The 25146-nt window shown below is 40.9% G+C and overlaps 1 protein-coding gene and 1 long non-coding RNA gene across 6 annotated transcripts in view; one reads left to right on the top strand and one right to left on the bottom strand.

Moving 5' to 3' along the window:
• The window catches only part of DIAPH1 (diaphanous related formin 1), a 105869-nt gene that overhangs the window by 65323 nt on the left and 15400 nt on the right, over nucleotides 1-25146 (top strand). For all 5 annotated transcript variants that reach the window (XM_077937193.1, XM_028849787.2, XM_077937192.1 and 2 more), the window contains one exon: nucleotides 21244-21342. In XM_077937193.1, coding sequence (XP_077793319.1) covers nucleotides 21244-21342 — 99 coding nt within the window. The remainder of the gene's footprint in view (nucleotides 1-21243; nucleotides 21343-25146) is intronic.
• Nucleotides 1591-21281, bottom strand: LOC144329548 (uncharacterized). The gene is made up of 4 exons (XR_013394906.1): nucleotides 21209-21281; nucleotides 3723-3929; nucleotides 2000-2317; nucleotides 1591-1855 (listed from the first exon to the last, which is right to left on the bottom strand). It is a non-coding gene; the product is annotated as an uncharacterized LOC144329548 (long non-coding RNA).

Here is a 25146-nt window from a genome sequence, read left to right as displayed (position 1 = left end):
CCTCTGCCTCTCAGGTTCAGGCAATTCTCCTGTCTCAGCCTCCCGAGTAGCTGGGATTACAGGCATGCACCACTATGCCCGGCTAATTTTGTATTTTTAGTAGAGACTGGGTTTCACCATGTTGGTCAGGCTGGTCTCGAACTCCCAACCTCAGGTGATCTGCCTGCCTCAGCCTCCCAAAATGCTGGGATTACAGGCGTGAGCCACTGCGCCCTGCCTGGTATTATTCCTCTTTTTTTTTTTTTTTTTTGAGACGGAGTCTCACTCTGTTGCCCAGGCTGGAGTGCAGTGGCACAATCTCGGCTCACTGCAAGCTCTGCCTCCCGGGTTCACGCCATTCTCCTGCCTCAGCCTCCTGAGTAGCTGGGACTACAGGCGCCTGCCACTACGCCCGGCTAGTTTTTTGTATTTTTTTAGTAGGGACAGGGCTTCACTGTGTTAGCCAGGATGTTCTCAATCTCCTGACCTCGTGATCCGCCCGCCTCGGCCTCCCAAAGTGCTGGGATTACAGGCATGAGCCACCGCACCCAGCTGATACTATTCCTCTTAATGCTTGAGCCTGAGCCGTATTTAGTTCAGTCCTATATTTTGTTTCTGATGTTAGTGACTTATGCCTGATTTCTCTCTTTTTCTTTCTTGTTTTAAAATACTGAATTTACTAGTCCTAAAAAAATTTTTTTTAAGCCAAAACTGTTGGCTTTGTGAATCCCCTTTGCTACAGATTTCACTAATTTCTGTTCTTGTCTATATCTTTAAATTTTTCTTTTGGTTTATTTTATTGTTCTTATTCTAATTTTTTAATAGGTATTTACCTCTTTAGATTTTAGTCTTTTTTCCCCGTTGTATGTGCATTTGAGACTAGAGGTTTTTTTTTGGTTTTGGGGGGGGGGTGAGACAGAGTTTTGCTCTTATCACCCAGGCTGGAGTGCAGTGGTGCAATCTCAGCTCACTGCAGCCTCCGCCTCCCGGATACAAGCGATTCTCCTGCTTTAGCCTCCTGAGTAGCTGGAATTCTAGGTGCCCGCCACCATACCTGGCTAATTTTTTGTATTTTTAGTAGAGATGGGGTTTCACCATATTGGGCAGGTTGGTCTCGAACTCCTGACTTCAGGTGATCAGCCCGCCTCGGACTCCCAAAGTGCTGGGATTACAGGCGTGAACCACCATGCCCGGTTGAGACTGTTTTTGTTTAAATTGTTGTTTCGGACACATCCTTTAAGTTGTTTTTTTGAGACGGTCAAAAAAAGCCTGTCACCCAGGCTGGAGTGCAGTGGTGGGATCTTGGCGCACTGCAACCTCCACCTCCTGGGTTCAAGCAATTCTTCTGCGTCAGCCTCCCAAGTAGCTGGGATTACAGGCATGTGCCATGACACCAGGCTAAGTTTTGTATTTTTAGTAGACACAGGGTTATTTCACCATGTTGGCTAGGCTGGTCTCGAACTCCTGACCTCAAGTGATATGCCCGCGCCAGCCTCCCAAAGTGCTGGGATTACAGGTGTCAGCCACCATACCTGGCTCACATCCCTTAAGTCTTGATAGGAAGTGTATTCATTTGCTAGGGCTGCCGTAGAAAGTACCACAGACTGAGTAGCTTAAACAAGAGAAATTTATTTCTCACAGTTCTGGAGGCTTGAAATCCAAGATTAAGGTGTTAGCAAGTTTAATTTCTTCTGAGGCCTCTCGCCTTCTCTTGCAGATGGTTGCCATCTTGCTGTGTCCTCGTGTGGTTTTTTCTTCTCTGTGCGCATTCCTTGTGTCTCCTTGTGTGTCCAGATTTCCTCTTCTTTATAAGGACACATCAGATTTGAAGTACTTAATTTCCATATATATGGAGTGTATTAGTTTCCTGTTGTTACTATAACAAATTACCACAAATTTAGTGACTTAAAACAATGCAAATTTATTATCTTACAGTTCTGAAGGCCAGAATTTCTAAAATCAAAATGTTGGTAGGGCTGTATTCCTTCTAGAGACTCTAAAAAAGAATCTATTGCCTTACCTTTTCCAGTGTCTAACGGCTGCCCAGATGCCTTGGCTTGTGGTCCCTTCCTCAGTCTTTAAAGCCAGCAGCATAGCATCTTCGAATCTTTTTCTCTGACCTCTGCTTCTGTCATCACATCTCCTCTCTGACTCTGGTCGTCATATCGCCTTCTTACAAGAATCCTTGTAGCTAAGTGTGGTGGCATGTGCCTGTAGTCCCAACAGCTCAGGAGGTTGAGGCAGGAGGATCGCTTGAGCCCAGGAATTTAAGACTGTAGTGAGCTCTGATTGCGCCACTGCTCTCCAGCCTGGGCAACCAAGTAGGACTGCAATTCTACTATCAAAATAAATAAAATAAATAAATAAATAAATAAATAAAATAATAAAAAGAAAACCAACTTGTGATTATACCGAGCCTACCCAGATAATCCAGATTAATCCTGTCATCTCAAGATCCTTAATTAAATCATGCCTGCAAAGTCTCTTCTGCTACATAAGGTTGTTCAATATTCATAGAGTCTGGGAATTAAAATGTGGACATCTTTGGAGGACCGTTATTCTGTCTACCACATGGAGTTTTCAGGATTTTTTGTATTTCTTGTTAATTTCCAGCTAATTGCATTCTGGTAAGTGCTCTTGTGATTTCAGTCTTTGGAAATTTGTAGAGTTTTGCTTTATGGCTCGGAATATTGCCAAATATTATAAATGTTCTGTGTGCACTAAAAGAACATGTGTGCGGTCTTCAGTTATGTGAAGTGTTCTGTATGTCTCCATTTGTTCCTGTCTGTTAATTGTGTTTAAATTTTCTGTATTCTATTTGTTTTATCAGTTACTGAGAAAAGTAGTCAAAATATCTCACTTTGTAGAGTTGGCACTGTAGTTCTATTTGGTTTTATTTCATATTTTTCTTTTTTTTTATATATTGACATAATTTTAGACATACAGAAAAGCTGCTAGAATAGTACAAAAAATTCCTGCATTTACTTGACCACATTCCTCAACTGTTAATATTTTACCTTTGTCTTATCCTTTTCCCTCTCTTTCTGTGTTATGTATGTATGTGTATGTGAGTATAGTATTTTTTATTGAACTCTTTGAGGGTAAGTTAGACACGATGCCTTTTTTGTTTGGTTGGTTTGTTTTGAGAGACAGGATCTTGCTCTGTTGCCCAGGCTGGAGTGTGGTAGCACTGCAACCTTGAACTCCCTGGCACAAGCAGTCCTTTCACCTCAGCCTTCTGAGTAGCTGGGACTACAGGTGTGTGCCACCACACCTGGCTAATTTTTTTATTTGTATTTTTGGTAGAGATGTGGTCTCACTATGTTGCCCAGGCTCTTCTTGAACTCTTGGTCTCAAGTGATCCTTCCTCCTTGGCCTTCCAAAGTACTGGGATATATAAGCCACTGAGCCCGGCCGAGTGTGTGTTTTCTAATAGCAGGTCCGTAAACGCAGTATGGAATTGTCAAAGTTAGAAAATTAACATAAATACAATACTATTATTTAATCTACAGACTTTCTTCAGGTTTTGCCAATTGTCACAATAATGTCCTTTATAGGAAAAAGTCCTGGATCGTGCACTGCATTCATTTGTCTTTTATCTTTAGTCTCATTTAATTGGGAACAGTTCCTGTTGTGGTCACCCGCAAAGGCATTATAGACCCCCACATAAAATTTGGTTTGGATGTTAAGACTATTGGTGTCACATGCATAACAAGAGGGTGTGAAAAGGTTTATTAACTTACATAACTGAGGTCCAGGAGAGCAGGGCAGTCCTCTCAAGCAGGTTTGAAATGGCTTTAGAGAACAAGGAAAGGATAGCTGGGCATGGTGGTGTGTACCTGTATTCCCAGCTACTCAGGAGGCTGAGGCAGAAGGATTTCTTGAGCCTGGGAGGTGGGGTGAGCTGAGATTGCACCACTGCACTGCAGCCTGGGCAATAGAGTGAGACTCTGTCTCGAAAAAAAAGAAAAGAAAAGAAAGAACAAGGAAAGGAGATTGGTTTGGGCTTTTATTGTGGTTAGGGACTTGGGCTGGGGTAAGAGTTCCTGTGTGAGAGCAGACTTTGCCTAGTTTGGATTTCTTGCTGGTTCCCTAGGAAGGAACATCTAGACTTTCATATCATCTTGCCCGGATAAGGGACATAGGAGAAAGAAGAAGAGGTGAGGTTTACATCTGGCTTATGTCCAGATATAGGACATAAGAGAAAGAGGAAGAGGTAAGCTGTCAGCAGTTAAACATCAAAAAATGAAGTCAGACTCTTCGTTATAGTTCCTTAGTCTTCCTTTTGTGACCTTAATGTGTCCATCAGTTTGGATTTGTCTCATGTGTCCTCATGATTAGATTCAGGTTATACATTTTTGGTGCTTTATATATCTTAAGATAATGTTATTAGGTGCGTACAAATTTAAAAATCTTACATTTTGCTGATGAACTAAACTTTTTTTTTTTTTTAATCAGTATAGAAGGTCCCTCTTTATCTTCTATACTGCTTTTTGTTGCCTTAAAGACTATTTTCATCTGATATGAATGCAACTTGGGCAACTTTCTTTTAGTTATAATTTGCCTGGTATAGCTATACTTTTTCTTCCTTTCTGTATCCTTGCTCTGGATGTTTCTCATAACCAGCGTATACTTGGACTCTTGTGTTTTAACCCACTTGGCACTATTGGTCTTAACCAATACAGAGTATGTAGTCTGTTTACATTTAATGTAATTACTGAAATACTGGGGTTTAAATCTACCATCTTATTTTGTGCTTTTTATGAGTTCCATTTGTTTCATATGATGTGTTGCTTTCGTTCCATTCAAAATATTTTTTTGTTTCTGTTGTGATTTCTTACCTAACTCCAGAGTTATTTATATATTTGCTTAATATCCAAATAATTGGGTATTTTTTTGGTTATCTTTTTACTGATAGCTTAGTATTTCGAGTTATTTCTATCCTTTGAAATTTGTTGAGGCTTGCTTTTACCCGTATATGGTAAACTTTGGCAAATATGCTGTATGCATATGAAAAAAGATATTATTGGGTACATTGTTCTAACATGTCAACGTTAGGTATGTTCAGATTTTCTATATCCTTTCCAAGTTTTTATCTGCTTGTTTTATTAGTATTGTGTGAAGGGTATTAATTCTTCCGCTGTTGTTATGGACTTGTCTTTTTCTGCCTTTAGTTCACTCAATTTTTAACTTTATATATTTTAAAACTACATTATTGCATATTTTTAGATTTAAGAATTATTGTATTTTCCTCAAGGATTGACCCTATATTATGAAGTGTATGTATCATGCCAGTTATTAGAGATATCTCTGTCTGATATTAGTATTATAACTACACCAGTTTTCTCTTGATTATTGTTCTTTTGATGAGTGTGTCTTCTTCCACTATTTTAACCTCAACATATCTGTGTCTTTAGGGTGTGTCCCTTATAAGCAGCACATACTTAGTAAGTATGTTTTGTAACTCCAGTCTGACAGTTCTAGTCTTTTCATATATTTAATCCATTTGTGTTGATATATACCCTATTTCTATTTGTTTTCTGTTTGATTTTCATCATTTATGTTCTTTTTTCTGTTTTTGTCCTCTTACGGATTAATTTAGAACCATATTATTTCACATTTCCCCTATTGTTATATACCTTTTTACTATCTTCCTAGTGAGTACCTTAGAAATTACAGTATATGTACTTGACTTATTATAGTCTAATACAAATTATAATTTTACTACCCTCTAGAATTATCTAGCATTACTAGAGCTTTACAACATTTCTTTTTTTATTTTTCTTTTTTGAGGCAGGGTCTCACTTTGTCACCCAGGCTGCAGTACAGTGGCATAATTATGGCTCACTGCAGCCTCAACCTACTCGGGCTTAGGTGATTCTCTCACCTGAGCCTCCCAAGCAGCTGGGACTACAGGCACACATCACCATGCTTGCTAATTTTTGTACTTTTTGTAGAGACAGGGTCTCAGCCTTATTGCCCAGGCTGGAACATTTTAGTTCTATTATGTTCCTTCCTTTTGAGTTATTGGTGTCATGCATTTTGATTCTGTATGTGCTTTAAACCCCAGAGATATTTTTACTGTTATTCTGCAATACCAATATTCACTTAGAAACACCTTTCTAGTGTTTTTACTTCCTGTCTGCATTTTTGTATTTCCTTCGGGATAATTTTTTCGTTCTTCTGCCTGAATAAATACTCCCTTTACTATGTTAGTTCAGATCTGCTGGTAATGAATTCTGGTTTTGTGTGGATATATCTTTATTTCATCCATATTTTGGAAGATGTTCTTGTCTTTTTAAAATAATTCCACTGTCAGTCTTACTGGTTTTCATTTGAAGATAATATGTGCCACCCCCGCTATTTTGAGGGTTTTTTTTTTTTTTTTAAACAAGATCTTGCTCTGTCGCCCAGGCTGGAGTGGAGTGGCGCAATCACAGCTCACGGCAGCCTTGAGCTCCCAGGCTCAAGCGAGCCTCCCTCAGCTTCCTGAGAAGCTAGGACTATAGGCATGCAGCACCACACCCAGCTAATTTTTTAGTTGTTTTGTAAAGATGGAGTCTCCCTGTGTTGCCTGGGTTGGTCTCAAACTCCTGGGCTCAAGGAATCCTCCCACCTTAGCCTCTCAAAGTGGATTACAGGTGTGAATCATGTGGATCACCACACCCAGCAATGATTTTTTTTTTTAAACTCTGATTTTTAGCAGTTTTACTATGATGATATGCCATAGTGTGGTTTTCTTTGTGTTTATACTTGAGTTTCTCTGAGCTGCTTGATTCTGTATGTTGAAGGCTTTCATCACTTCTGAAAAATACACAACTCTTTTCTATTCAAATCTTGCTCTTGTCCAATTTTTCTTCTCTTTCTGGGCCTCCAGTTATACATATGTTGGACCTTTGGGCCTTTTCAATGTGTCTCACATGTCCATTACACTCTTTTTCATTCTTACCATTTTTAACCGCTATGCTTTTAGTTTGGATCTTTGTTATTATCTTCCAGTTCACCCATTGCTACTGTGTCTACCGTTAAACCCATCTGTTGAGCTTTTGATTTCAATTATATTAATATTTTTTAGTTGTAGAATACTCATAGATTTTTTAAAAGTAAATTCTACTTCTCTGATGAATCTCTCCATCTTCATTTATTTTTATTTTTTCCTCTGTATTCCAGAACATGTCAGCCAGAGTGATTTTAAAGTCCCTGTTGGGAAACTGTAATGTGAGTTGTTTGTGAATCTGTTCCTATTTTTGTGTTCCTTGAACTTTGGGCAAATGATCCTCCCTTTTGCCATTCTTAGTAATTTTGATTAAATGCACAGGCATTGCATACAAAAATGGTGGAAACTCCAGATGATGTTGCTTTTCTCTGAAAAGAGAAGTCACACTTTCCTCTCTAGACAGGTAATAGTAGAGGCTGATTGTGTTAATCCAGTCAGGAATTGAGCTGTGCCAAGACTTGCTTGCGGTTTTGGAAAAGCTTGAGATACCTCTTTCAACCTGTTCCTAGAGTGTAGTCTTTCTAAGACTTTCAGCTGTGAGCCTGTTTTATTCAACTTTAAGGATATAGCCTTTTGTGCCCCCACCTTAAGGAGGAGAGTCTCCTTTTTTTTTGTTCAGATAGAGTCTTACTCTGTCACCCAGGCTGGAGTGCAGTGGCGCGATCTCGGCTCACAGCAACCTCCGCCTCTCGTGTTCAAGCGATTCACCTGCCTCAGCCTCCCAAGTAGCTGGGATTACAGGCGCCTGCCACCACACCTGACTCATTTTTGTATTTTTAGTAGAGACGGGGTTTCACCATGTTGGCCAGGCTGGTCTTGAACTCCTGACCTTGTGATCCACCCGCCTCGGCCTCCCAAAGTGCAGGGATTACAGGCATGAGCCACGATGCCCAACTAGTCTCATATTTTTTTTGTTGTTTGTTTTTTTGAGACGGAGTTTTGGCTCGCTGCAGCCTCTGCCTCCTGGATTCAAGCAGTTATCCTGCCTCAGCCTCCCGAGTAGCTGGGATTACAGGCATGTGCCACCAGGCCTGGCTAATTTTTGTAGTTTTAGTAGAGACAGGGTTTCACCATGTTGGCCAGGCTGCTTTCAAACTCCTGACCTCAGGTGATCTGCCCACCTTAACCTCCCAAAGTGCTGGGATACAGGCATGAGCCACTGTGCCCGGCTCCAGAGTCTCATATATTTTACTTTATACCATCTTGATTTTTCCTTATTCTTAGGGAAGTTTTCATTTATTCAAGATTATATTTCTGTTTTTTATAGTTAGATTTTTAATGTATCTAGAATTTAGTTTTGTGAATATCATAAAGTTAGGATCTTACTATATTCCTTTAAAATGGAAAGCCAGTCGTCCCAACACTATTGATTAGACCAGGGGTCAGCAGACTACGGCCAATGTGTTTTGTTAATAAGGTTTTATTGGAACACAGCCATTCTGTTGTCATTGTCAATGACTATTTTCATATTATGCCAGCGTAGTTGAGGAGTTGCAACAGAAACGATTAATATGTGGCCCACAAAGCCTAAAATATATATCTGTTTATGGAATTTCTTTTATTTCTTTATTTGCTTAATGTGTTCTTCTCTCAGTCTCACACTGTTTTTTCGTTGCTTTTTTTCTGAGACAGGGTCTCATTCTGTTGCCCAGGCTGGGTACAGTGGCACAGTCACAGCTCACAGCAGGCTCAGCCTTCTGGGCTCAGGGAATCCTCCTACTTCAGCTTCCTGAGTAGCTGGGACTATAAGCATGTGCCACCATGCCTGACTAATTTTTTATTTCTTGTAGAGACAGACTGTGTTGGCTAGGCTGGTCTCAAGCTCCTGGACTCAAGCCGTCCTACCACTTGTCCTCCCAAAGTGCTGAGATTACAGGCATGAGCCACTGTGCCCAGCTGTTCTCACATTGTTATGGTTATTTTAGCTTTATCCTACTGTATTTTATTGGCCTTGAAGATACAATTTGTTTCATCAGGTTTGCTGAGATACAATTTATAGATAGTAAAATTCACCTTTTTTATGTGTACAGTATTATATGGCTGACGAATGTGTACGGCCATGTAATCACAGTCACTCCAAAAAGTTCCTTCATGTTCATTTGTCAGTCCTCCTCCTTATTGTCAAACCCTGGCATACCACCGATCTATTTTCTGACAGTTTTGTCTTTTCCACACTCTCATATAAGTAGAATCATACACTAAGTAGCCTTTTCAGTCTGGATTCTTTGATTTTAGCATAATGTCCATTATGTCCATTCACTGGCTGATGGACATTTGGGTTGTATCCAGTTTTTGGCAATTATGAATAAAGCTGATAGAAACTTTTGCATACAGAATTTTTTCTAGAGAAATATATTTTCATTGTGGAGGGATAAACACCTAGGGATGAGATTGTTGGATCATATGGTATGGTAAATGTATGTTTAACTGTATAAGAAACTGCCAAACTGTTTTCCAAAGTGGGAGTACCATTTTTCATTTCCACTAGCAATGTATGAGAGTTGCAAATGCTTTGCATCCTCACCAACACTTAAGTCTCATCAGTTTTGTTTTGTTTTTAGTGATTTTTAAAGGTTAGACTTTGTAGTTTTAATTCTTATTTTAATTCCTAGTACATAGTTTTCATGACTTACTGATGATATTGAGCAGCTTTCTCTGTGCTTAATTTGCCATGTGTATATCTTCTTTGGTAAAGTGACTTTCCAAATCTTCTGTCCATTTTTTAAAATTGGGTTGTTTTCTTATGATTGAGTCATAACTTTTTAATCTCTTTTGGGTATACTAGTTCTTTATCGGGTAAGTGTTTTGCAGGTATTTTCTCCCATTGTCTTCTCGTTGCTTAATAACGTCTTCCAAAGAACAGAAGTTTTTAATTTTGATGAAGTCTGCTTCATCAATTTTTGTTTTTATGTTTTGTATTATTTTCTTTTTTTCTTCTTTTTATTTTATTTTGTTTTTTTTTTTTTGAGATGGAGTCTTGTTCTGTCACCCAGACTGGAGTGCAGTGGCGCAGTCTCGGCTCACTGCAAGCTCTGCCTCCCTGGTTCACGCCATTCTCCTATCTCAGCCTCCCGAGTAGCTGGGACTATAGGCGCCTGCCACCACGCCCGGCTAATTTTTTTGTATTTTTAGTGGAGACGGGGTTTCACCACGTGAGCCAGGTTGGTCTCAATTTCCTGACCTCATGATCCACCTGCCTCTGCCTCCCAAAGTGCTGGGATTACAGGCGTGAGCCACCGCGCCCGGCCATGTTTTGTATTATTTTCTATTGCTGCATGGAAATTCACAAACTTGGTGGCTTAAAACAACATAAATGCATTGTCTCACAGTTTCCGTGGGTTTGTTGTCTAAGTTAACCAAATTTTCTGTTCAAGGTCACACCAGGTTAAAATCAAGGTTCCAGGTGGGCTGCATTGCTTTCTGGAGCTCGTGTCCTTTTCCAAGCTCCTGTGGTATTTGGCTGAATTTAGTTCCTTGTAATTGTAGGATGTAGGTCTCTGCTTTCTTGCTAGCCATCAGCTAGGGCTATTCTCAGCTCCTAGAGGCCACCCACCATTTCCTGCTTCATAGCCTTCTCTTCAACATGGCAGTTGGCTTCTTCAAGGACTACAGGAGGAGTACCTTTGCAACTTTGAATCTCTGACTTTTCTTGTCTCTGACCTCTGAAACCTCATTTAAAAGGGCTTACTACATTAGGTCAGGCCCATCCACACTTAGGAGGAAGGGTTATACAGAGCATGCACACTAAGGGGAAAGAAACCTGGACAGTTTATGATTCTGACTACTGCATGGTTTATGCGTTGTTTTTGTTTTGTTTTGTTTTGTTTTGTTTTTTGTTTTGTTTTTTGAGACAGAGTCTTGCTCTGCTGCCCAGGCTGGATCCCAGCAGGATCTTGGCTCACTGCAAGCTCCACCTCCCGGGTTCATGCTTTTCTCCTGCTTCAGCCTCCCGAGTAGCTGGGACTACAGGTGCCCACCACCACGCCTGGCTAATTTTTTGTATTTTTAGTAGAGACAGGGTTTCACTGTGTTAGATAGGATGATCTCGATCTCCTGACCTTGTGATCTGCCTGCCTCGGCTTCCCAAAGTGTTGGGATTACAGGCGTGAGCCACCGCACCTGGCCAGTTTATACTTTTTTGTGTGTCTTACCTGAGAAATTATTACCACCTCAAAGCTGTGAAGATTTTCCCCTGTTCTCTTCTAGATGTTTGGTAGTTTTAGGTTTTCTGTTTAGCTTTGTGGTCCGTTGTATAGATGCATGCTTGTCTGTATGCATGTATACATTTATTGATTGTATTGACATATAATTCACATATGATAAAATTCATCTTTAAAGTATACAATCCCGTTTTTTGTGTGTGTACAGATGCTCCTTGACTTACAATAGAATTATGTCCTGAAACCCATTGTGAGTCGAAAATATTGTTAAGTTGGAAAGCATTTAATACACCTAACTTACCAAACATCTTTCTTAGCCTAGCCTACCTTAAACGTGCCCAGGATACTTATATTAGCTTACATTTGGACAAAATAATCTAACAAAGCCAGTTTTATAATGTTGATAATGAATTTTGAATCAAAATTCGAAGTTCAATTTCTACTGAATGCATATGGCTTTTGTACCATCATAAGACAAAAAAAAATTGTTAGATTGAACCATCTTAAGTCAGGGATAGTCTGTATTCAGAAAGTTGTCCAGCCATTGCCACTATAATTCCACAGCATTCTTTATCACACTTACAAGAAACCCTAAATCCACTAGCAGCCACTCCCTACTTCCCATTCCATCCAACTTGGCAACTGCTAATTTACTTACTATCATATGGATTTGCCTGTCATGGACATTTTGTGTCAATATAATTAATAGAGTATGTGCCCTTTGTGTCTGGCTTTTTTCACTAATCATGATGCTTGCAAGGTTCATGTTGCAGCATGTATTAGCACTTCATTCCTTTTTATGACACCACCTTTTATTTTTCCATTCATCAGTTGATGGACATTAGGATTGTTTCCACTTTTTGGCTATTATAAATAATGCTGCTATGTACATTTTCTTTTTTCTTTTAACTAAACTGAGATGAAGTACCAACATCATGACCTTTTACCCTTAAATTCTTCAGCATGTGTCTTCTAAATACAATATAACCACAGTGTAATTTAGAAAATTTATCATTGATAGGATACTGTTATCTAATACACAATCCATATTCAGGTTTCACCAATTGAATTAGTTTGTAAACATGTAAGACAACAGTTTTATCGAGGTAAAATTCACACAACATGAAATTAACCATTTTAAAGCAAACAATTAGGTGGCATTTAGTATACTCACAATGTACAACCATCATATCTATCCAGTTCCAAAACATTTTCATCACTTCCAAAAGAAATCCTTTACAGTTTAAGCAGTTGCTCCTCATTCTTCCATCCCTTTAGTTCCTAACAATCACCAGTCTATGTGTATCTCTATAGATTTACCTCTTCTGAATATTTCATATAAGTGAAATAACGTATGTGACTTTTGTGTCTGACTTCTTTCACTTTAGCATGATGTCTTTGAGATTTCTTCATATTGTATCATGTTATCAGTACTTCATTACTTTTTGTGGCAGAATAATATTCCATTGCATATGCCACAGTTTATTTATGCATTAATTGACAGACAGACAATTTCTTTCTTTCTTTTTTTTTTTTCCAAGACAGAGTCCCACTCTGTTGCCCAGTCTGGAGTGTAGTGGTACGGTCTTGGCTCACTGCAACCTCTGCCTCCTGGGTTCAAGTGATTCTCTTGCCTCAGTCTCCTGAGCAGCTGGGATTACAGGCATGAGCCACCATGCCCGGCTAATTTTTTGTATTTTTAGTAGAAATGGCGTTTCACTATGTTGGCCAGGCTGGTCTCGAACTCCTGATCTCGAGATCTGCTTTCCTCGGCCTCCCAGAGTGCTGGGATTACAGGCGTGAGTCACTGTGCCTGGTGGACAGTTAGACTATTTCTACCTTTGTCTATTTTGAATAGAGCTGCGATGAATGTGCATGTGCTTGTATCCATTTGAGTAGCTGTTTTTGGTTTTGGGGAGTATATGCCTTAGGAGTGGATTTGCTAGGTCATATGGTAATTCCGTTTAATAGGATGAAAGGATGTGTTGAATCTGTAGATCGATGTGGGGAAAATATACATCTTTCAATGTTGAATTTTATATTCTATGAACATCATGTGTCTTTCCATTTGTATATGTCTTTGATTTCTCTCATCAGTGTTTTGTGGTTTTTAGCATACAGTTTGGTCACGTAACTTTTGTTCACATAACTGAAGTGTAAATGAAGTGTTTCTCTTCTATTTATTTATTTATTTGCTTCTGTCTTATGGTACTTTATTTCTCTTTCTAGTTGTTCATTTCGTTTCTTTCTTTCTTTTTTTTTTTTGAGACAGGATCTTGCTCTGTTGCCCAGGCTGGAGTGCAGCAGCACCACGATCTTGGCTCACTAGAACCTCCACCTTCTGGGTTCAAGCAGTTCTTCTGTCTCAGCCTCCCGAGTACCTGGGATTACAGGCACACACCACCACCAGCTGATTTTTGTGTTTTTAGTAGAGACAGGGTTTCACCATGTTGTCCAGGCTGGTCGCAAACTCCTGACTTCAAGTGATCCACCTGCCTTGGCCTCCCAAAGTGCTGGGATTACAGGCATGAGCCACTGTGCACAGCCCTTAAATATATGTAAAAAAGCCGGGCGCGGTGGCTCATGCCTGTAATCCCAGCACTTTGGGAGGCCGAGGCAGGCAGATCACGAAGTCAGGAGATCGAGACCATCCTGGCTAACACGGTGAAACCCTGTCTCTACTAAAAATAGAAAAAATTAGCCAGGTGTGGTGGTGGGCACATGTAGTCCCAGCTACTCCGGAGGCTGAGGCAGGAGAATGGCGTGAATCCGGGAGACGGAGCTTGCAGTGAGCTGAGATCCTGCCACTGTACTCCAGCCTGGGTGACAGAGTGAGATATCGTCTGAAAAAAAAAAAAATATATATATATATATATAGAGAGAGAGAGAGAGAGAGAGAGAGAAGTGAGAGCAAACATCTTTACCTGGTTTCTGGAGTCTCAGCATTCAGTCTTTCACAATTAAGCATAAAGTTATTTGTAAATTTTTCATAAATGTGCTTTCTCAGGTTGAAGAAGTTCCCATTAATTCCAAGTTTACCTAGACTTTCATGAATAGGATTTTAAATTTTGTCAAATGCTGATACAGTGTTTTAAACATCTCTGAAATCATGATGTTTCTCACAGTGGATGTCATAGTTTCATTGGCAGGACTCTTTCATTTTTAATGGTGCATAAAATAGTGTGTATTTTATAATTGCTACCATCATGTATTTGATGAAATAGCCCAAGCTGGAGTGCAGTGGTGTGATCTCAGCTCATTGCAACTTCCCCCTCCCAGGCTCAAGCGATTCTCGTGCCTCAGCCTCCAGAGTAGCTAGGACCATAGGCAAGTGCCACCACCCCAGGCTAATTTTTTGTATTTTAGTAGAGATGGTGTTTCGCCATGTTGCCCATGGTGGTCTCAAACTCCTGAGCTCAGGTGATCTGTGCACCTCGGCCTCCCAAAGTGCTGGGATTACAGGCGTGAGCCACCACACCCGGCCTGAAATGGCATCTTTTGATAGGTGATAAGGCTAGTGTCATGTCTGTTTAAAAATTTCCCTGAGACCAGGTACAGTGGCTCATGCCTGTAATCCCAGCACTTTGGGAGGCCAAGGCAAGTGGATTACCTGAGGTCAGGAGTTCGAGACCAGCCTGGCCAACATGGCGAAACCCCATCACTACTAAAAATACAAAAATTAGGCTGGATGTGGTGGCTCACACCTGTAATCCCAGCACTTTGGGAGGTCAAGTCGGTCGGATCACAAGGTCAGGAGTTCGAGACCAGCCTGGCCAATATGATGAAACCCCATCTCTACTAAAAATACAAAAATTATTGGGGCGTGGTGGCAGGCACCTGTAGTTCCAGCTACTTGGAAGGCTGAGACAAAAGAATCACTTGAACCTGGGAGGTGGAGGTTGCAGTGAGCCAAGATCACACCACTGCACTCCAGCCTGGGCAACAGAGCAAGACTCCATCTCAAAAAAAAAAAAAAAAAAAAAAAGCCGGGCACAGTGGTGTGTGCCTGTAATCCCAGCTACTCGAGAAGGAGGCTGAAGCAGGAGGATTGCTTGAACCCGGGAGGCGGAGGTTGCAGTGGGCTGAGATAATGCCACTGCACTGTAGCCTGGGCTACAGAGCAAGACTCCATTTCAAAAAAAAAAAAAGAAAAAAACAACCTTATGCCTTATGGGATATACAAAAAGCAGTAGAGGATAATTTATACCTGTAAATGCCCATAGTAAGGAAGAAGAATGATCTCACTCAAATCAGTAACCTAACCTTCAACCTTAAGACACTAGAAAGAGAAGAGCAAACTAAATCTAAAGCAAGCAGAAGGAAAGAAATAATAAAGATTAGGGAGGAAATTAACAACATAGAGAATAGAAGAAAAATAGAGAAAACCAATGAAACCAGAAGCTTATTATTTAAAAAGATACCAAAATTCATAAAACTTTAGCCAGATTGACCAAGAAAAACAGAGACTTGAATCAGAATGAAAGAGTAGACATTACTACCAACCTTCCAGAAATAAAAAGGATTATAAAGAATACTGTGATTTATCAACAAATTAGATAACCCAGATGAAATGGCAAATTCCCAGAAATACACAGACTACCAAAACTGATGCAAGAAAAAATAAACAATCTGAATAGATCTGTAACGTGAGGAGATTGAATCATTAGTCAAAAACTACCCAAAAAGAAAAGGCCCAGATATCTTCACTTAACATTTAACGAAGAATTAATACAATTAACACTAATTCTTTGCAAACTCTTCCAAGAAATAGAATATTTCACAACAGTTTTTTTTTGTTTTTTGGTTTTTTTTTTTGGAGGGGGACACAGGGTCTTGCTCTGTTGCCCAGGCTGGAATGCAGTGGGGCAATCTCCACTCACTGCAACCTCCACCTCCTGGGTTTAAATGATTCTCATGCCTCAGCTTCCCAAGTAGCTGGGATTACAGGTGTGCGCCACCATGCCCAGCTAATTTTTTTATATTTTTAGTAGAGACAGAGTTTCACCATGTTGGTCAGGCTAGTCTCAAACTCCTGGCCTCAAGTGATCTGCCTGCCTCAGCCTCCCTAAGTGCTGGGATTACAGGCGTGAGCCACCACGCCTGGCCCACATCTCATTTTATGAGGCTAGTGTTACCCTGATGGCAAAATCAGACAATGACATCATAAGAAAAAACTATAGGGCAATATTTTTTATGAATATGGTAGCAAAAATCTTTAATGAAAAACTATTGACTGGGTGTGGTGGTTCACCTGTAATCCCAGCACTTGGGGAGGCTGAGGTTGGTGGATTGCTTGAGCCTAGGAGTTCTAGATCAGCCTGGGCAACGTGGCAAAACTGTCTCTACAAGAAATATAAATGTTAGCCAGGGAGGCTGGGCACAGTGGCTCATGCCTGTAATCCCAGCACTTTGGGAGGCTGAGGCAGGTAGATCACCTGAAGTCAGGAGTTCTAGACCAGCCTGGCCAACATGGTGAAACCCCGTCTCTACTAAAAATACAAAAATGAGCCGGGCATGGTGGTGGGTGCCTGTAATCCGAGTTACTTGGGACGCTGAGGCAGGGAAATCACCTGAACCTGGGAGGCAGAGGTTGCGGTGAGCCGAGATTGTGCCACTGCACTCCAGCTGGGGCTACAGAGTGAGACTCTGCCTTTAAAAAAAAAAAAAAAGGCCGGGCGCAGTGGCTCACGCCTGTAATCCCAGCACTTTGGGAGGCCGAGACGGGTGGATCACGAGGTCAGGAGATCGAGACCATCTTGGCTAACACGGTGAAACCCCGTCTCTACTAAAAAATACAAAAAACTAGCCGGGCGAGGTGGCGGGCGCCTATAGTCCCAGCTACTCGGGAGGCTGAGGCAGGAGAATGGCCTGAACCCGGGAGGCGGAGCTTGCAGTGAGCTGAGATCCGGCCACCGCACTCCAGCCTGGGTGACAGAGCGAGACTCCGTCTCAAAAAAAAAAAAAAAAAAAAGTGCCGGGCACAGTGACTCACGCCTGTAATCCCAGCACTTTGGGAGGCTGAGGTGGGGGCATCACGAGGTCAGGAGATCAAGACCATCCTGGCTAACACGGTGAAACCCCATCTCTACTAAAAATACAAAAAATTAGCCGGGCATGGTGGCAGGTGCCTGTAATCCCAGCTATTTGGGAGACTGAGGGAGGGAAATCACCTGAACCCGGGAGGCGGCGGTTGCGGTGAGCCGAGATGGTGCCACTGCACTCCAACCGGGGCTACAGAGTGAGACTCTGCCTTAAAAAAACCAAAAAAAGGTGCCGAGCGCAGTGGCTCACGCCTGTAATCCCAGCACTTTGGGAGGCTGAGGTGGGCAGATCACGAGGTCAGGAGATCGAGACCATCCTGGCTAACATGGTGAAACCCCATCTCTACTAAAAATATAAAAAATTAGCCGGGCGTGGTGGCAGGTGCCTATAATCCCAGCTACTTGGGAGGCTGAGGCAGGAGAATGGCATGAACCCGGGAGGTGGAGTTTGCAGGGAGCCGAGGTAGCACCACTGTACTCCAGCCTGGGTGACAAAGCGAGACTGTGTCTCAAAAAAAAAAAAAAGTTAGCCAGGTGTGGTGGCTCATGCCTGTAGCCTCAACTACCTGGGAAGCTGAGATGGGAGGATTGCTTGAGCTCAGGAGGTTGAGGATGCAATGAACCACGACTGAGCCACTGCACTCCAGCCTGGGTGACCAAGTGAGACCCTTTCTCAAAAAAAAACCACTCAAAAACAAAGATTCTATTTTGATTTATTTACAGTGTTTGAGTATATTGCTTTGTATAGTTTTCTTAGATGTTGTAGGTATTACAATATATGTATATAACCTATCCCAGTCTAATATATAACCTATCCCAGTGTTTTACCAAGTTCAGTGAAGTGTAGAAACTTTTTTTTCCATTTAAGTCTCTTTGCCCTCCTCACTTTTTAAATATAACTGTCTTAAGTATTTCCTCTACATGAAGCTACTCCATTTTGATGGAACTGGAAGTGTATATGCTTGTCTTTTATCTGTCAACCTTACTGAATGATTAATTCTTGTAGTTCTTCCTTGGGTTGTCTTGAATTGCTATATATAGTCATATCTTTCACAAAAATGACATTTTCATCCCTTCCTTTCTTCTATCTATACTTTTTATTTTTCTCACTACAAGTAGAAAAAAAATGAGTATGGTTTTCTGTTTCTCAGCATCAATAATAAATGTATGTATATTTTTTCACTTTTCCTATGTAAAATGAGACACTGTTTTCCCCTTCCTTGCTTCTAAGTTTTTGTGATATAATCTGGATATGTTATGTCTCTATTTTTATCTGACCATAATTTTCATTTTATGTATATATATATACACACTTTTTTTTTTTTTTTTTTTTGGAGACTAGGGACTCTGTTATTCAGGCTGGAGTGCAGTGGCACAGTCATGGCTCACTGCAGCCTCAACCTCCTGGGCTCAAGTGATCCTCCTACTTCAGCCTCCTAAGTAGCTGGCAATACAGGGGTGTGCCACCACGCCCAGCTAAATTTTTTTTTTTTTAAGGAGATAGGGTCTCACTATGTTGCCCAGGCTAGTCTCAAACACCTGGACTCAAGTGACCCTCCCACTTCGGCCTCCTAAAGTGCTCAGATTATAGGCATGAGTCACCATGCCAGGCCTTTTTTTTTTTTTTAATGTGATCTGTCTTTACTTACTTATCTCACTTCATCTCCTGCTCTTCCCCTCTTTCCATCTACTTTTAGCCTTAGTGACATTTTTGCTCCTCCTTCAACAACACATCCAACATGCTCTATCTCAGGCCTTTGCATTGTTATTGCCTCTGCCTGGAATGCTTTTGCCCCTTTCCCCTGGATATTTATGTGCCTTGCTCCCTCACTTTCTAAGAGGTCTTTACTTAGATGTCACTTACAGTGAGATCTTCCCTGACCATCCCTCTAAAATTGTAACCTGCCCCTCGCCACCATCAAATCCCCCATCCTTTTCCCTGTTTTTCTTTTCATAGCAGCTATGATAATATAGCATATTATTTTATCTATTAATTGATCTAGTTTATTTCTTTTTGTTAGAACGTAAGTTCCATGAAGGCAGGAATCTTTATTTTGTTCACTTCTTTTATTTCCATTGCCTAGAATGGAGCCTGGCACATGTAGGTACTCAATAGATATTTATTAAAATAATTAATCTTTGTGGATTTAGTATTTTTCTTCCTCAAACTGGGACTACTGAGCTCCAAAACAGTGAATTTTTTTGAGACAGTGTCTCACTCTGTCACCCAGGCTGGAGTGCAGTGGTACCATTACAGCTCACTGCAGCATCAACCTCCTGGGCTCAGGTGATTTTCCCACATCAGTCTTCTCAGTAGCAGGGACTACAGGTGCACGCCACCATGTCTGGCTAAGTTTTGAATTTTTTTTGTGGAGACAGGGTTTTGCCATGTTGGTCACGTTGGTCTCAAACTCCTGAGCTCAAGTGATCTGCCCACCTCAGCCTCCCAAAGTGCCAGGATTACAGGTGTGAGCCACTGCGCCCAGCCAGGAGTGAATGTGTTTTATAGCTCTTTGCACCTTTTGTATGTAACTTTTTTAATTCTTGTTTATTTGCACCAGGTAATACTTTCCATATGGTTTAAAATTCAAATGGTATAAAAAGGTTATGTTCAAAAGTATTATCCCACTGTTGTGTTCAAACACCCCATTCCTCTGCTCAGAGGCAGCTAGCTTTGTCAGGTTCTTGACTCTCAGGGATATTCCCATATGACTTTCTGAAAATTTGATACCAAGTTACGCTATAGGATGAAGTATTTTACAATTATATCTATCCAGAGTTGTTACTTTTTTTTCTATGTATTGCTCAACCCTCCTTGGATAGCCAGCATCAACCATTTTTTAGAGAATGTTACTATCATGAGAGCCATTAAGGGAGTGATAAAATGAAATACTGTTTTGCCCATGCCCTTGAAGTTCACAATCTAGGTGGGATGAGAAATATCCACACTTATTAAATAACAGAGACTTTAAAAAGATCAAGATAATACGTATGAAATGTCACAAAACATTGAGTAATTAATTGTTCAATGAGATACAGATGAGAAATACCATGAAAATTAGTTTATCAAAGCAGAGAGCAAGCATCATTTATCAGGGAACATTTCACGAGAAGGGAGGAATATGATGGCTTTGGATAGTCTGAAAAGAATGTAGAGGGAAGAAGTGTATTTTACCTCAATCATAGGCAGTTGAGAAAACAATTTTTTTAGGGAAAGTCATGTTCAAGACGGAGCTTAAGGTGGGGCCACAGTGGCTCATGCCTGTAATCCCAGCAATTGGGGAGGCTGAGGCAGGCAGATTGCTTGATCCCAGGAGTTCGAGGCCAGCCTGGGCAACATGGTGAAACCCCATCTCCAAAAAAAAAAAAAAAAACACAAAAATCAGCTGGGCGTGGTGGCCTGCACCTGTAGTTCCAGCTCCTTGGCAGACTGAAGTGGGAGAATTATCTGAGCCCAGGAGGTCAAGGCTGCAAGTGAGCCATGATTGTGCCACTGTACTCCAACCTGGGTGACACAGTGAGACACTGTCTCAAAAAAAAAAAAAACATGGAGCTTGAAAGATAAGTTATATTTTTAAATAGGCACAAAAGGAAGGATAACATGGTGGAAGGGAACTACTGAACGAATGCTAACCAACTGTTCTTGTGAATCAAGTTTTAATGGAACACAGCCATGCCCATTCATTTATGTATCGTCTGTACCTACTTTCATGCTACAGTGGCAGAGTTGAAAAATTGAGACAGACCATATGGCCTGCAAAGCCTAAAATACTGTCTGGTCCTTTACAGGAAGCTTGCTGATCCCTGCAAGTACTTAGGATGTAGGTAGGAAAGCGTTACTGATACATATTGAAGAAATGAAAATGAGATATTTATTAGAGTTGGGGGAGGTTCAGTAATAGGAGGGTGGTTGGTTGAAGAGGAGGTTAGTTTTGAAGGAATACAATAGAGAGACCATTATAATAGAGAGGAAGTGAGGGGCCATTTCACACTGGACAGTAGTTGTTTAGTAAAGCACAGAGGTGGCTTACCCTTAATCATGCTTTTCTGATCTTTTCCCTGCTAGCCAAGAAGGATCAAGAAGGTGGAGAAGAAAAGAAATCTGTGCAAAAGAAAAAAGTAAAAGAGTTAAAGGTGTTGGATTCAAAGACAGCTCAGAATCTCTGTGAGTATCTCTTGATCCCAACTATTCGAAATGTGAAGGAGTTCTTTTAATAACTTTTAATTCTCTAGAATCTATGGTCCCTTGATATGGAAATTTAATTTGTTCAATTCCTGCTATATGGCAAGCATTGCACAGTGAATTTTCAGTATCATGTTTAATTTCTTCAATAGCACTGCAAGATTTTTAAGTATCCAGATTTATGTCAAGGAAACAACTTAAGACTTTCAGGAATTTGCCAAGTCATAAAGCTAGTAAGAAGGAGGTCTGGGATTTGAGCCTTTTTTTTTTTTTTTCTGAGACAGAGTCTCACTCTGTTGCCCATGCTGGAGTGCAATAATGCGATCACAGCTCCCTGCCACCTCAGCTTCCTGGGCTCAGTTGATTCTTCCACCCCAGCCTCCCAGGTAGCTAGGACTATAGGTGTGCACCACCATGCCCAGCTAACTTTTTCTAGAGACGGGGTTTTGCCATGTTGCTCAGGCTGGTCTCAAACTCTTGGGCTCAGGTGATCCGCCCAGCCGAGCCTCTGACTTTCTTATTTAAAAGTCCTTACTATGTCCATTGCATTCACAGAAAGTCTACCACAGATGGTCTAGCCACTATACATTTCCTCTTTTCCACTTTTGCTTTTTTATTAAATAAATAGAGAAGGGGTCTCACTATGTTGCCCAGGCTGGTCTCAAGCTCCTGGCCTCAAGTGATCTGCCCACCTCAGCCTCACAATATGTTGGGATTACAGATGTAAGCCACCATGCCCAGCTTTCACTTTCTAATAAGTAAAGGTACTAGCTTGGCTTCAATTAAATTTAAAATTACTTTGTGATTTAAAATAACTAAGGTAAATTTAGTACTTCTCAAAGTAGGATCAGTAACTCCAGAGAAGGTTTCTGTTCTGAAGTTTCCACCTATACTCATAACTGTTTGGTAGTAAAATTTCAAATAAGAAATTCCTCTGCAAAGTTGATATAGGTAGTACTTACTTGATGATCAGGACAAATGTTAAATTTTTGTTCATTTCAATTATTCATCTACCTACTTCATACCGAGAAATGTAGACTTTATTTGACAAATATTTCAAGGTCTGCTATGTTGTAGGCTCTATCAGCCACATACTAGGCGTGTGTTCCAGAGATGAAAGGGTGTGTTCCATAAAACCCACTCACAGTCTTGTGATGCAGTTATTGGCTGTTTTTCCAGATGAAAAAAACAAAGTTTAAATGATGTGCAGTGTCCAAATCACACAGCCAATAAGTACACATACCATAAGTAAAGTCAGTGACACAATAAGACCAGTAAACTGTCACATTATTCTTGACTATATAATCTTAAATTATTGTCAACAGCTGTTACTAAATAGTGTCTGTGGTGAAGTCTTAGGGAGACTAAAGTAGTGTCAGTTCCTCTTCCCAAGAGTATCTCTAGGAACATAAGATATGAGTAATTGTTTTAAAAAATGATACAAGAAGGACAATGGTGTAGTACATTATGACTTCTAGTGGCATGATATTGATATGGGAAACAATTTAAGAAAAGAAAATTGAGAGTAGTATAGGGTAGGATGGTCTGGAAGATGGAATTTAGTGATTCAGCAGTCTCATATGCTAACGATACAAAGCTGAATAAGACAATAGTCCCTATCTGCATGAGTCATGTATTTGGTAAAGACAGAAAGGCAGATGATAACAGCACAGATTGATAAATGCTATGATGGAGGTATGCTAGAATATTTATGAGAGTACTAGGAAGGGAGGGATCTAAATCAAGTGAGGGCAGTGTTGGAGGGGCAAATCCCAGAAGATATTCTAAAGGAGGTTACTACTTAAACTGAGTTGAAAGAACAGTTAAGGAATTAAGGAGGCTGGGCATGGTGGCTCATTCCTGTAATCCCAGCAGGAAGCTGAGGTGGGAAGATTGCTTGAGACCAAGAGTTCAAGACCAGCCTGGGAAACAAAGCAAGACCCCTGTGTCTACAAAACATAAAATATTAGCTGAGCACAGTGGCATGTTCCAGTAGTCCCAACTACTCAGGAGGCTAAGGCAGAAGGATTGCTTGAGCCCAGGAATTTGAGGTTGCAATGAGCTGTGATTGCACCACTGCACTGCAGCCTGGGCAACAGAGTAAGACCCTGTCTCAAAAAAAAAAAAAAAAGGGAAGGCGGGAAGGTTGGCTCGTTTCAGGAGAGGGATCAGCATGTATGAGAGCATGAGATAACATTATGCAGTTCAGGAACTGCAAGTAGTTGAATACAACTGAGTAAAGTTTAATCAGGAAAGTGAGTGAGATTATCCTGTGTAATTTTTAGGAAGGCTGCTTTGGCAGTGATTTTGAGGCTGGATTGCTAAGGTAAGGGGTAGGACTATAGGCAGAGATGAGTTATGTCATTGTTTTAAACTAGGTGAGATGTGATCAGGGCGTGAAACTAAGGTGATGAGAATAAGAGAGGGAGAGGATATTAAGACAGTAGAATTAGGCTAGATGCAGTGGCTCATGGCTGTAACCCAGCACTTTGGGAGGCCGAGGCAGGTGGATCACTTGAGGTCAGGGGTTCGAGACCAGCCTGGTCAACATGGCAAAACCCTGTCTCTGCTAAAAATAGAAAAATTAGCTGGGCATGGTGGAGCGTGCCTGTAATCCCAGCTAGTCATGGGGCTGAAGCAGGAGAATCACTCGAACCCGGGAGGCGGAGGTTGCAGTGAGTCGACACCACACCATTGCACTCCAGTCTGGGCGACAGAGTGAGACTCCATCTCAAGAAATAAATAAAAATAAAATAAAATAAAAAACTAGCCAGATGTGGTGCCATATGCCTATAGTCCCAGCCACTTGGGAAACTGAGGTGGGAGGAGGATTGCTTGAGCCTGGGAGGTCGAGGCTGCTGTGAGCTATGATTGCATTACTATACTCTAGCCTGGGCAACAGAGTGAGATGCTGTCTCCAAAAAAAAAAAAAAAAGGTGAAATTAATGGAATTTAGTAATTGACTTGCGATAAAGGAGAAGGTGATTTGAGGTTTAGGTCACTCTGTGGAAAGTGGTACCATTTACTGAAATAGAAAAATTCAGCAAGAACAGATTATCTTTTTGGGGAGGTGGATGTGAGAGGTAGCAGGATGGTGTCTTACCTAAAGTATATTCTCTCAGTGGCTGCCATCTTTTCATTGGCTTTGTGGTGATGGAATAAATCAGAGTCGTGGAAGTGAGAGAGAATAGGCTATTTTAGATTGCTATAAAGTGAAAGAAAGATAAACTGGTAATTTAGAGAGGAACATTGAGTAAGATAAAAAAACTTGATTATGCATATATGCTGAAGGGAAAGGTCTATGGGGCTGCCTTTTCTGTTGACACATGAGGATGAGCACACGGGAGTATATATACTTAGACGTAAATACGTATATGAACACATGCTGCCTATAAGCTTACAATAGTGTTGGTATAGTTTTCTTCTAGGCGATTCCAAAAGGCTTATCTGAGTCTATTCTAGTCTGGCTCTAACCAAGAGCCCTAGTGCTTTATTTTTAAGTAGGATAAGAGAAAGTTGAGCAAGTAATTTGACCAGTGGCTTCGATTTTTCTCAGTGAAGAGAAGCAGAGTCTTTCTGGAACAAATGGGGAAGTGGTGGGGCAGTGGGAAAGTGGGAATATGTTGGAGGACCTGCCAAGAAGGGTAGGAGAAAGTGGAATAGGGACACATGAAGAGAATTGCTAACAGCACGGATGCCCCCGTTATCATTGGTGCTACTGCAAATTCATAGACTGCAGTCTGCATCAGCCCAGGTGTCAGAGTAGAAAAATGAAATGGAAGACTG

Source organism: Macaca mulatta, chromosome 6 (genome assembly GCF_049350105.2).
Source record: "Macaca mulatta isolate MMU2019108-1 chromosome 6, T2T-MMU8v2.0, whole genome shotgun sequence".
Lineage (NCBI taxonomy): Eukaryota > Metazoa > Chordata > Mammalia > Primates > Cercopithecidae > Macaca > Macaca mulatta.
Note: the sequence above shows the minus strand (reverse complement) of the source record. Positions and strands in the feature narration are given on the sequence as shown.